A 12723-nucleotide genomic window follows, 5' to 3' on the forward strand; every position below is an offset into this window, starting at 1 on the left:
GGGAATATTAGCTATTATCATGTAAACAGTAGGGAGCTTGGCACTTCCTGCGTGCTGGAAGATGTTAATCGTTATTAGAGTAATAATCACCAGAATAATTTTAATATAAATGCAGTTGCTTTGTTCCGTTATGAATACTTTGGAGTAAGAGCAATCTAACATGGGTTTGAGAATGTGGGTTTTGTAGTCAGACATGGATCCAAATTCCAGCCCAGTGACTTCACAGCTATGTGGCCCTGAACAAATGACTACGTCTCTTTTGGCTTCAGCTTTTGGTAGGTAAAATGCAAGTGATAGAACCTACATTGCAGGGTATTGTGAAGATAGATGAGATAATGCAGGGAAAGCAAGGTCTCTGAAGTCAAACTGCTGTGTCTGACATTTCGTACCTTCATATGCAGGATGTAGTTGGTTTCACTAGTTGTGAAACCTGGGGCAAATTACTTAATAACCTCTTTCTGCCTCAGTTTTCTTACCTATAAAATTGGAATTACAATAATGTCATCTACCTGCTAGGAATAAATGGGGAAAATATGTAAAGGGCCTGTCACATCTGGCAAAGGAGTTGAATAATAACTGCATGCGTGCTACATGACTTCAGTCGTACCTGATTCTTTGAGACCCCATGTACTGTAGCCCGCCAGGCTCCTCTGTCCATGGAATTCTCCAGGCAAGAATACTGGAGTGGGTTGCCATGCTGTCCTCCAGGGGATCTTCCTGAACCAGGGACTGAACCCCCATCTCTTACATCTCCTGCATTGGCAGACGAGTTCTTTACTACTAGCGCTGAGGTAGGAGATAGACAATCTTCAGGTTGGACATTTACAATTAGCCAGCCTCCTCTTTGCATTTCCAGAGGTAAGAGATAGGCGGGCTCCAGTTGAGAAATTTACAAGCAGCCCCCCATTTGCTCTCAGAAATGGAAGTAACAGCAGAAACAGGATGAAGAGCCAGTCTTTATCGCTTGTTAACACCTCAAGGGAATAATCATGGCAAGGAGGAAGAGAGGCAAAGACCCTTCCGAGTAAAAGATAAGGGAGACACTTCACAAGTGCAGAAAGGATCCTTGGAGTCAGAAGTCAGAGGACTTTTCCAGGATTCATTCCAGGCCAATGAGCCTTGCTCCTGCCAGAAGCCTTCACTTCGAGATCCATCTTGGCTGATGGGTGCATCAGCTGTAGAAAAAGAAACCAGATGACTGGCCTGAAGGAGGCCAGAGACCCAGAAGAACTGCCTGATATAAATGACTTAACCGCCTCTTTAAGGCGCTCCTCACTAGGGGAAACGCCCACACCCTTACTCTCTGGGTGTGCATCTCTGCCTTGCTTCTATCTCAACTAAACAAACTGTTTCTCTATGTGCTCTCCCACATGTTCTGCTATGTCTCTGATACTAAACTTTGTACCTGCATTTACAGTTTCTGCCTCCGTGATAAATGCATTTTTCACTGGAGGCAAAGATCAAGGCAAGATTAGCTTCTAGCCGCTAGCCCTTGCTAGGCTAGGATTCCTAGTTTTCATCCAGGCTACCCAGGTTCAATTCCTGGGCAGGGAATTAAGATCTCGCTTCATGCCCCTGTTCTTTGCTGCCTTGCTGAGATCAGCACCACCTGGGAAGCTCTAATAATAATTAGCTATTATTATTTTTACTGATAGTTATGAGACTCAGGGGAAATCGACAGTACCTGGCATATGGCGCGTGCTCAACACATGTTAGCGGTTTTTAAAATTATGAAAAAGTCTATATTTGAATTTTAAGGACCCAGTTCAAAGCTCTTCTCCTCTGTGAAATATGTTCCAGCCCATTTATAGTAATAATTCATGTGATTTTACTCAGTGAATCTAACAGCAACCTACAAGCACTCCTTGCTGTTGAAACCTCACCACAACCCTGAGAGGTGGGTTTTATTCCAATTTAAAAGGAGGAAATGAGGGCTTAGACAGATGATGTGATCTGCTCAAGATTACTAACACAAGCTGGGATTTGATCTTCAGGGCACTTGACTCCAAAGGTTTCTCCTCAGCCTCACACTGCATAGGAAAGTTGAGTGAGGAGAGAGACAGTGAAGCAGTGTGAGGGGCTAGGAGAGCTGAAGACATTTGACACTCAGAGTGTGAGGCTCTGAAGCTGGAAAGGTGGCTTTGCAAGGGTCAGAAAAGGACATCCCCTCAGGATCACCTCCCTGAAGAGGAGGAATGGAGGGGAGGCTGCAAAGGGAGAAGAACTCCATTAGGACACAAGAGGGCGCCCCTCACCCTAACTCCAGCCTGGAATTGTTCCTTACTTACCCCTTAGCCTTTGTCTAATTAACGCCTGGCATGTTCCAGGAGAGGAAAGCTAAGGCCCCAGGAGGACAAGTGCCCTGCCCAGGGTTGTATGGAAATAAACAACAGAGCCTGAACTAGATCCCAGTTCTCTGCTCCAATCTCCACCAGCATTTTTTTTCTGTCCACAATTGTCTATCAAGACCCTTTGTGTATGGGGCTATAACAAGGCTCTAAGGATGCCAAGATGAATCAAACCTAGCCCCTGTCCTCAGGCCCTGATCTCTAACTTTCCCAATCGAATGTTCTGTTAGGAAATGAGCAGTGTTTCCTACGAGCAAAACATCTGTCAGCACACACTCCAAACATATGTGTATTTATCTACTTATAAGTGATACACATGTTATAAATATATAATTAAATGAAAAGCTAACTTTTTATTGAACATTTACAATGCATGATTAGATCCTGTTCTCAGTGCTTTATACATATTAAGTCATTTGGCCTCTCACAACCCTTTGAGGGAGGGTCTAATACTATACAATATTACTAAAGCCATATGGCTAAAATGCAAGCAGTCTAACTTCAGAATAAAGTGAAATTAAAAAAAAGATAGATCCTACTGTATAGCACATAGAACTCTGCTCAATGTTATGTGGCAGTTTGGATAGCAGGGGAGTTTGGGGGAGAATGAATGGATGTATGTGTATGTATGACTGAATCCCTTTGCTATCCACCTGAAACTATCACAACATTGTTAATTGACTTTATTTTTATAAAATAAAAAGGTTTTCTTTTTTTTTTAATGGCTTACATTTTTTTTTCATTTATTTTTATTAGTTGGAGGCTAATTACTTTACAACATTGCAGTGGTTTTTGTCATACATTGAAATGAATTAGCCATGGATTTACATGTATTCCCCATCCCGGTCCCCCCTCCCACCTAGGTTTTCTTTTTTAAAAAGTCACAATTAAACTTGCTTCCTCCTGCTACTCTCTGCTGACACAATAAGTCTTAAGACCTCTTCTGAAGTCTTCAACTTCAAAAAGTTCAGTTCAGTCATTCAGTTGTGTCCAACTCATTGTGACCCCATGGACTGCAGCACACCAGGAACTTAGAAGAAGATTCTCACCAAATCCATCCATGCTGGCACCCTGATCTTGGTTTGACTTCCAGCCTCCAGAACTGTGAGAAACAAATTTCCATTTCTAGCCAAAAACATAAAACAGAAAGTTTTTTAATGATAATTATGATTGTTATTTCTTCCCTTGTTGTAAAATGGTAATAATATTTTCTTCTTCTTTCTCGAATTCAGGTATGTGAGAATATAAAGTCAAGTTTATAATAGACAGTAAATGTCCAATAATAAGGGGATGAATAAATAAAACATGGAACATTTATATGATGGACTAGAGAGTAATTAATTAGGGTTGACCTAAGTCTATATATATCTTGACACATATAGATCAAAGAGAAATAGAAGTCTTAACACTGTCTTCCAAAGCTCCAGTGGCTCATCTTGTGCACCCTCCTTTGAAGACTGCTGCTCAAGAGGTTACCAGACCTGTGAGGGCAGTGTGATCAGTGCTTGTAGAAAGGGAAATGCAGGAAATTGTGGGAATCCAGAGGCAGCAGATTATCTATGTTGGGAGATCAAGATGATTTCCAGTTATAGCCGAACTAACTCTTAAAGGATACTTATAGACTACTTCAGGGCTTCCCTGATGGTTCAGACAGTAAAGAATCTGCCTGCAATTATGGAGACCCGAGGTTCGATCCCAGGGCTGCGAAAATCCCCTGGAAAAGGGAATGACTATCCACTCCAGTATTCTTGCTTGGAGAATTCCATAGACAGAGGAGCCTGGAGGGCTGTGGTCTGCGGGATTGCAAAGAATCAGATTCGAATGAGCAACTAACACTTTTGATTTCCTCCCCAGAGGAAAGAAATTGGAGGAAAGGCTGTTCTTGAGTGAAGGAACAGCATAGCTACAAGCTGTTTAGCGTGGCTGGAGCCCAGAGTGTCAAGGGGGCGGGTTCCCCCTCCCAGTATTCCTATGAGGCTCAAAGATGATAGAAATGACTGTGCCTTCATGTTCGTGCGGAGGGACAGGCCATCAGTGTGCTGCCTCTCGGGCAGCATCCTAGCCTTTTGGTCCTCAGCTGCCAATTCCTCGATAGCCCAGATGGCAAAGGGGGCCCATTTGCCCCCTGAAGATCGAGTTGAACTTGGCCTGGACCCCACTCCACAGCCTATGAGTGCTCAGAGCCCTCCTTCCTTCCCATACACTCCATCAATCCCCAACGTTAGTTTCTCTCTCGGCTACAGTTTGCATGACTGTAGCCCCTTTGCTCTCTGCCTCAGGTGGGTTTCCATCAAAAAGAAAACATCCAGTTAAGCCTAGAATTTCATGGATTTAATAGATTTACTGAGGATTTGGAGATGTCGAGATCATATCACATAGAGCACCTCCCAAATCTCCTGATGGAGACTTCCATACACCATCCATCTCCCAATCTCCTGATGGAGCCTTCTCAAAGCTTGTGTTCTCAAACCCACAGGTTGATTCTCCCTGCACACACAGCACCCTGGCCCCTCACCAGAATTCAAGGTCAGTCTCGAGCACCCACATGTATCCACGACCTCCCTGCGAGGCTGACTTGCTTTTCCTCTTCCCATCCTCCCACACACATGCTCCCACTCTAGCCCAGCCCAGGCTGCCCCATGCTGCTCCCCAGCCAAGTCCAGAGCTCATCCTTTCGTCTGCCTTGGGCCACAATGCAGTAGTCTCCTGTGTGGAGCAGCCAGGCCAGCCTACAGCTGCAGGGGAGCTGGTGGCAGGAGACAGACGGGCTCCAGGAAGACCAGCAGTAGCCCCAGGGGGTGGGAGCTGCCAGCAGGAGGGAGGCGGCTGAGAGGAGCTCCAGGCCGTAGTGTGGGTATGCAGGGCCTGGCAACTCAGCTCATAGAACGTGACCAGGCTACCTGCCATGCTCTCTGCCAACTTGTCAGCCACATCCTTGCCTGGCTCAAAATCTTCCCCAGGGAGGCAGAAGCACAGCCCCCAGCCCATCAGAGGACAGCCCTCCAGGGTAAGCAGCAGTCCCCAATCACCCAGCTCTGGTCTCGTCTGCTGTGGGACACAAACACATCATAAAGGAACCTCTTGCCCTCACCCTTCCAGCTTCTCAGACCCTGAAGCCAGCCCCTGAACGAGGCCTAGAAATGTAGCTCCTGGTTTCCTGTAGGAAGGGCAAAGAGATCAGCAGAAGCAGCAGACAGACCTGCCCAAAAGAGTTCCAAGTCCAAAGTCTTGGGGCAGTGACTCCAGAGAAAGGGGAAAACAGGATTCTTGGAGTAGTCTCCAGCTTCTCACTGGTGTGATACCATGTGCATATGTGTTTGGAGAGACCACTCAAGCCAGGACCCCAGGCACTGGCACACCAGCAAGCCAAGGACACACTCAGAATACACGTGTGCCGGGAGACGTTATGGGGGGTCCCACCCATGACGAGGTCATGAAGAAAACACTGGGCAGGCAAGGCCGTCCGGGACCCCATCCATGACGAGGTCATGAGGAAAATACCTGACAGGCAAGGCCGTCTAGGATAAGGGACCCTCCAGGTTGGCCTCGGCCTCTATTCTACCCTATATCCTCCCCCATATCCTCCCCCCTTTTTCTGCTGTTGTTCTTATTTGCCCTCCTGCAGATTCTTGTGTTGCCTGCCGAGAGCTCTCTTGCTCCTCTTTCCCTGAATAAAGACCAACTTAAAAGCTAATTAATAAATCTCCTGGACGCTGGGACCCTATGAAGGGGCCAGGGATGAAAGAAATGCTTCAATTCAACCTTTTGCTGGCATTCTGGCTTGTTTGATGAATGTGTGCTCTCATTGCACAAAATGCTCATGATTGTTCTAAACATCCTAAGCACAGAACGCTAACAAAAGAAACTATTAACCATAGGCCCCTTCGCAAGGTGAGAAAAGCTCCACAAATATTATAGCCACAAATGTGCTATAGAAAATAGAAAATAGTTTAGATAGAGATTAGCTGGCGACTTCTTGCAGGTAATTAACTTTAAGACTAAGAGCCTGTTTTGTGCCATATCTGCTGTTGTTGCAATCCTTTGCATTTCTGTTCTGCAAAAAATGTAATCCTATCTAGTTCCCTTGGAAATGACACCTAATAGAAAGAAAATAGATTAACCACAAAAAAGACAGGGTCGGCTACTGAAGTTGCTTAAAGTTGCACCAGGTGCAAACCATAAATTGTCAACAGGCCTGAAAGCCAAAAGATATTATACATAGAGATTAACCATTAAAAAGGCCCTAATAGGCACAGAGCCCTTTGGGGGGTGAGGAAGCCCTATTAGAAAATACAAAAAATATTGTTTTAAAAGTGGTTATTAGATCAATGTTTGATTGATGTTAATGTGCTGAGGTTGTACAGTGGAAACTATTAATATAGCTAAAGATATAGTAAAATAAGAGTATAGCCCTAATGTAAAAACAATAAGATAATTGCTAATTTTAACCAAGAGTGCTAAACAGGGGCTGCCTCACCAGAGCCACAGAGTTTTTGTGTGTTAAACTTTTTAGATACATTTAGCTGAGAATTTCTGCAAAAAGACTGACTTTTATGTTAACAGGATTGTGTTTCTATTATGCTGCTACTTGCTGTACCGTGAGAGCGCCACTTCTCTGTTTCCTGCTGAGCTCAAGGCCAGAAGGTAATGTGCAAAAATCCACGGGAAAGACGCTCATAAACAAAATATACAGCGCACACCTGGCTTCATGCAGGACACGCTGATGTAACGTTAGACTAAGTCTGTGTGCTTATCTGCCCCTTAGAAATGTACCAGCTTAGGGTATAAAGGCGACGGTGAAAAAGCAACTGCCAGACTCTGCTCCACATTCCTGGTCTGGTCTCTTTCTTTCTCTCTCTCTCTCTCTCTCCCTAGCAGATTCGCCCCTATCAAGGCTGGTCCTACGTGTCTTTCTCTCACCAATGCCATTCATCCTGAGGGTTCCCCTGGATCCTGCTGGGGCTGGACCCCGGCAAACCAAGATGCAAACATTCCACCTCTCATGGATAATATCCTAACTCAGAGAGAAGGCAGGAACATAAGTGCTCCTAGGTTTGTTGGTGGGAGTGTAGATTGATTCAGTTTACATAGGAGAGAAACTTGGCCCCCACTCTTGGTAACCTGCCTGCCCTGCTACAGCCTAACCTCTCAGAGTAGCCTGGATACATGTTTTTTTTTTTTTAATTTTTTCATTTATTTTTATTAGTTGGAGGCTAATTACTTTACAATATTGTAGTGGGCTTTGTCATACATTGACATGAATCAGCCATGGAGTTACATGTATTCCCCATCCCGGTCCCCCCTCCCACCTCCCTCTCTACCCACTCCCTCTGGGTCTTCTCAGTGCACCAGGCCCGAGCACTTGTCTCATGCATCCAACCTGGGCTGGTGATCTGTTTCACTATAGATAATATACATGTTTCGATGCTGTTGTCTCGAAACATCCCACCCTCACCTTCTCCCACAGAGTCCAAAAGTCTGTTCTATACATCTGTGTCTCTTTTTCTGTTTTGCATATAGGGTTATCATTACCATCTTTCTATATCCCATATATATGTGTTAGTATGCTGTAATGTTCTTTATCTTTCTGGCTTACTTCACTCTGTATAATGGGCTCCAGTTTCATCCATCTCATTAGAACTGATTCAAATGAATTCTTTTTAATGGCTGAGTAATATTCCATGGTGTATATGTACCACAGCTTCCTCATCCATTCGTCTGCTGATGGGCATCTGGGTTGCTTCCATGTCCTGGCTATTATAAACAGTGCTGCGATGAATATTGGGGTGCACGTGTCTCTTTCAGATCTGGTTTCCTTGGTGTGTATGCCCAGAAGTGGGATTGCTGGGTCATATGGCAGTTCTATTTCCAGTTTTTTAAGAAATCTCCACACTGTTCTCCATAGCGGCTGTACTAGTTTGCATTCCCGCCAATAGTGTAAGAGGGTTCCCTTTTCTCCACACCCTCTCCAGCATTTATTGCTTGTAGACTTTTGGATAGCAGCCATCCTGACTGGTGTGTAATGGTACCTCATTGTGGTTTTGATTTGCATTTCTCTGATAATGAGTGATGTTGAGCATCTTTTCATATGTTTGTTAGCCATCTGTATGTCTTCTTTGGAGAAATGTCTGTTTAGTTCTTTGGCCCATTTTTTGATTGGGTCATTTATTTTTCTGGAATTGAGCTGCAGGAGTTGCTTGTATATTTTTGAGATTAATCCTTTTTCTGTTAATGCCTATTAAGCTACCAACAGTATTTTTCACAGAACTAGAACAAATAATTTCACAATTTGTATGGAAATACAAAAAACCTCGAATAGCCAAAGTAATCTTGAGAAAGATGAATGGAACTGGAGGAATCAACCTGCCTGACTTCAGGCTCTACCACAAAACCACAGTCATCAAGACAGTATGGTACTGGCACAAAGACAGAAATATAGATCAATGGAACAGAATAGAAAGCCCAGAGATAAATCCATGAACCTATGGACACTTTTATCTTCGACAAAGGAGGCAAGGATATACAATGGAAAAAAGACAACCTCTTTAACAAGTGGTGCTGGGAAAACTGGTCAACCACTTGTAAAAGAATGAAACTAGAACACTTCCTAACACCATGCACAGAAACAAACTCAAAATGTATTAAAGATCTAAATGTAAGACCAGAAACTATCAAACTCCTAGAGGAGAACATAGGCAAAACACTCTCCGACATAAATGACAGCAGGATCCTCTATGACCCACCTCCCAGAATACTGGAAATAAAAGCAAAAATAAACAAATGGGACCTAATGAAACTTAAAAGCTTTTTCACAACAAAGGAAACTATAAGCAAGGTGAAAAGACAGCCCTCAGATTGAGAGAAAATAATAGCAAACGAAGCAACAGACAATGGATACTTGTTTTTAAAAATAGTACAGCCACTATGGAAAACAGTGTGGAGATTTCTTAAAAAGCTGGAAATAGAACTGCCATATGACCCAGCAATCCCACTTCTGGGCATACACACCAAGGAAACCAGATCTGAAAGAGACACGTGCACCCCGGTGTTCATCGCAGCACTGTTTATAATAGCCAGGACATGGAAGCAACCTAGATGCCCATCAGCAGACGAATGGATGAGGAAGCTGTGGTACATATACACCATGGAATATTACTCAGCCATTAAAAAGAATTCATTTGAATCAGTTCTAATGAGATGGATGAAACTGGAGCCCATTATACAGAGCAAAGTAAGCCAGAAAGATAAAGACCATTACAGTATACTAACACATATATATGGAATTTAGAAAGATGGTAACGATAACCCTATATGCAAAACAGAAAAAAAGACTCAGATGTATAGAACAGACTTGTGGACTCTGGGAGAAGGCGAGGGTGGGATGTTTCAAGAGAACAGCATCGAAACATGTGTATTATCTAGGGTGAAACAGATCACCAGCCCAGGTTGGGTGCATGAGACAAGTGCTCGGGCCTGGTGCACTGGGAAGACCCAGAGGGATCGGGTGGAGAGGGAGGTGGGAGGGGGGACCGGGATGGGGAATACATGTAAATCCATGGCTAATTCATTTCAATGTATGACAAAAACTACTGCAATGATGTAAAGTAATTAGCCTCCAACTAATAAAAATAAATGGAAAAATAAAAAATAAAAATAAAATAAATAAATAAAAATATACAAAAGGCATATTTTTAAACCTGGAGGAACGAGTAGGGACCCACCCTTGGCAGTGACCCCAGAGGCCCGGGCTGGAGGCTTGAAGCGCCCTCTGTCCCTCTCGCCTCTCCAGGGCTTTCTGTACCGGGCCTTGGGCTTCACCCTGGCCACGGGCCTGGAGGCCGACAAGGTGGAGGTGCTGCTGCTGGAGCTGCTCTACAAGACGGACTACAGCGACGACTTCGACTGGGAGGTGAGGGTGCCCCGTGGTCCCCCTGGGCCTCGGGAGGACGTGGTGTGTGCACACCTGTGCCTGTGTGCGGGCGTTGTGTTTATCTGAGTGTGCGTGCGTGTCTGTTTATCCGTGTGTGTGTGCCGGGGGAACAGATGGGGTGTCCCCCCACCGCCCTCACCCTGCCCCCTGGGTCTCCCCGCAGGGTGTGATTCTGTGCTTTGGCCTGTGTGCCCGGGGCCAGGTGAAGACGGTGCTGGGCGTGCTCCATGACTTTGAAGAGAGGATCCAGGAGTCGGAGCAGTCCTGGCAGATCGGCGCCTGGCGGGTGAGGCACTGTTGCTCCATCGTCAGCTCTCTGGGGGCCTCTTAGAATGGTGTTTTCAGCCCCCAACCAAGGCTCTTCAGTTCAGTTCAGTTCATTTCAGTTGCTCAGTCATGTCCAACTCTTTGTGACCCCATGGACCGCAGCACGCCAGGCCTCCATGTCCATCACCAACTCCTGGGGCCTACTCAAACTCATGTTCATGGAGTTCGTGATGCCATCCCACCATCTCATCCTCTGTCGTGCCTTTCTCTTCCCTCCTTCAATCTTTCTCAGCATCAGGATCTTTCAGATGAGTCAGCTCTTTGCATCAGGTGGCCAAAGTATTGGAGTTTCAGCTTCAACATCAGTCCTTCTGATGAATATTCAGGACTGATCTCCTTTAGGATGGACTGGTTGGCTCTCCTACAGTCTTACTAGATCTCAATAAGGAACTCCCCTGTGTCTCCTTCGCCAAAGTAGAGCGGGGAACTGGACGGAGGCAGACAAAGGCTGGGCTCTGGAGGCTGTCCCTTCCATCCACAGGGCACAGTGCCCAGGGCTGCCTGAATCCCCAGGGGGCCACCAGCTGTGTCACAACCGATGATTCAGGTTTTGGCCTTGGATCCGATTGTTGCCCTGGGGATCTGGTAGTTTGAATAGAGAATTGGGAGTGTCCCGGCTTCTCTCCCGGCTTCTCCACAAAGTGGAGCCTCAGACCTGGATTTCTACTCAAAGACTGGAGAGCGTGGGCTCCCCTGCTCCTCCTCTCATGGTGGGTTGGGTGGCCTCCAACACCTCCTCCTGGAAGAGCTGGGCTGAGGCTCTCTGTTCCCAGTGAATCACCAGCATCTCGGAGCCCCTGGCCCAGAGCAGGTGCTCAGGAGGTGAAGGTGTGAAGGCGCGCACAGCCGCCTCTGGTGGGGTGTCTGCACAGAACCCCTGCGACCGTGGAGTCATGGCCACGGTCTGACCTGCTCACCACGCTACAGCAGGGGCTCATGAAAGTGTGTTCAGTGAGAGAATACATGATTGAGCGCTTCAGGTGCCCAGGAAACACCTGAGGCATAGATCCTCTCCCCGATGGCCACAGTGTCTCTTCCCCTTCTCTCTGGCCTCACAGAAGGACCATCCCTGGAGGCGGGAGACGGTGAAGGGCGCACTCATGGTGATGTACAGCCGCGTGGCCTCGTGCTGCCACCCGCAGATGCTTCTCACCCACGTGGACAACCCCATCACCGCCAAGATCATCCACCACTGCTACAGCAGCAGCCACACAACCCCGGGAGCCCACAGATGCGCCGTGCCCCGACGATGCCCTCCTGGAGCCCCGGGCTGGGGCGGGGGGAGTGTGACCCTGCATGGTTATCTGGGCACTGCCAGCCCCACCCCGTGCCCTGACGATGCCCTCCTGGAGCCCCGGGCTGGGTGGGGGGAGTCACCCTGCATGGTTATCTGGGCACTGCCAGCCCCACCCCGTGCCCTGACGATGCCCTCCTGGAGCCCCGGGCTGGGGCGGGGAGAGTCACCCTGCATGGTTATCTGGGCACGGCCAGCCCCACCCAGGAGATACGAGTCCTGGAGTCCTGTCTGCCACTCAGCGTTTGGGAATCCCATTGCCCCCATCTCTGCTGCTCTCTGCCACAGGGGCTGGGAGTGAGGGGTCGGTGGTGGGGAGCAGCCTTCCCTGATACACCAAGTAGGGGTGTTTGTGGGTTGCTGAAGTCACAGGACAAGCCCTTGCCCAGCCCTTCGCACATGCCTTCTCTCACCTCTGCCCCGATCCTGACACCTGACCCCAAGCCCTTTCTGAGGGTCAAGAAAGGGGCTGTCTTCAGAGAGGCAAAGGGACTGGCTGCTTTCTTGGAAAGGCCAGGAGGAGAAAACTCAGGGAATAAAGGAGAAATGACTTTATCATTGCTGTTTTGAAAACTGGTGAAGTACACATGACTTGAAATTTGTCATCACAACCACTTTTAAGCATGCAGTTCATTGGCATATAGTTCAGTTCAGTTCAGTCGCTTGGTTGTGTCCAACTCTTTGTGACCCCATGGACCACAGCATGCCAGGCCTCCGTGTCCATCACCAACTTCTGGAGTTTACTCAAACTCATGTCCATTGAGTCAGTGATGCCGTCCAACCATCTCATCCTCTGCCTTTCTGAGCATCAGAGTCTTTTCAGA

The 12723-nt window shown here is 46.8% G+C and overlaps 1 protein-coding gene across 1 annotated transcript in view; it reads left to right on the forward strand.

Moving 5' to 3' along the window:
- MROH2A (maestro heat like repeat family member 2A) overlaps window positions 1-12723 on the forward strand; it is a 44228-nt gene that overhangs the window by 2997 nt on the left and 28508 nt on the right. The window contains exons 2-4 of the mRNA XM_070467196.1: window positions 10138-10257; window positions 10442-10564; window positions 11664-11968. Coding sequence (XP_070323297.1) covers window positions 10138-10257; window positions 10442-10564; window positions 11664-11968 — 548 coding nt within the window. The remainder of the gene's footprint in view (window positions 1-10137; window positions 10258-10441; window positions 10565-11663; window positions 11969-12723) is intronic.

Source organism: Odocoileus virginianus, chromosome 5, assembly GCF_023699985.2.
Source record: "Odocoileus virginianus isolate 20LAN1187 ecotype Illinois chromosome 5, Ovbor_1.2, whole genome shotgun sequence".
Lineage (NCBI taxonomy): Eukaryota > Metazoa > Chordata > Mammalia > Artiodactyla > Cervidae > Odocoileus > Odocoileus virginianus.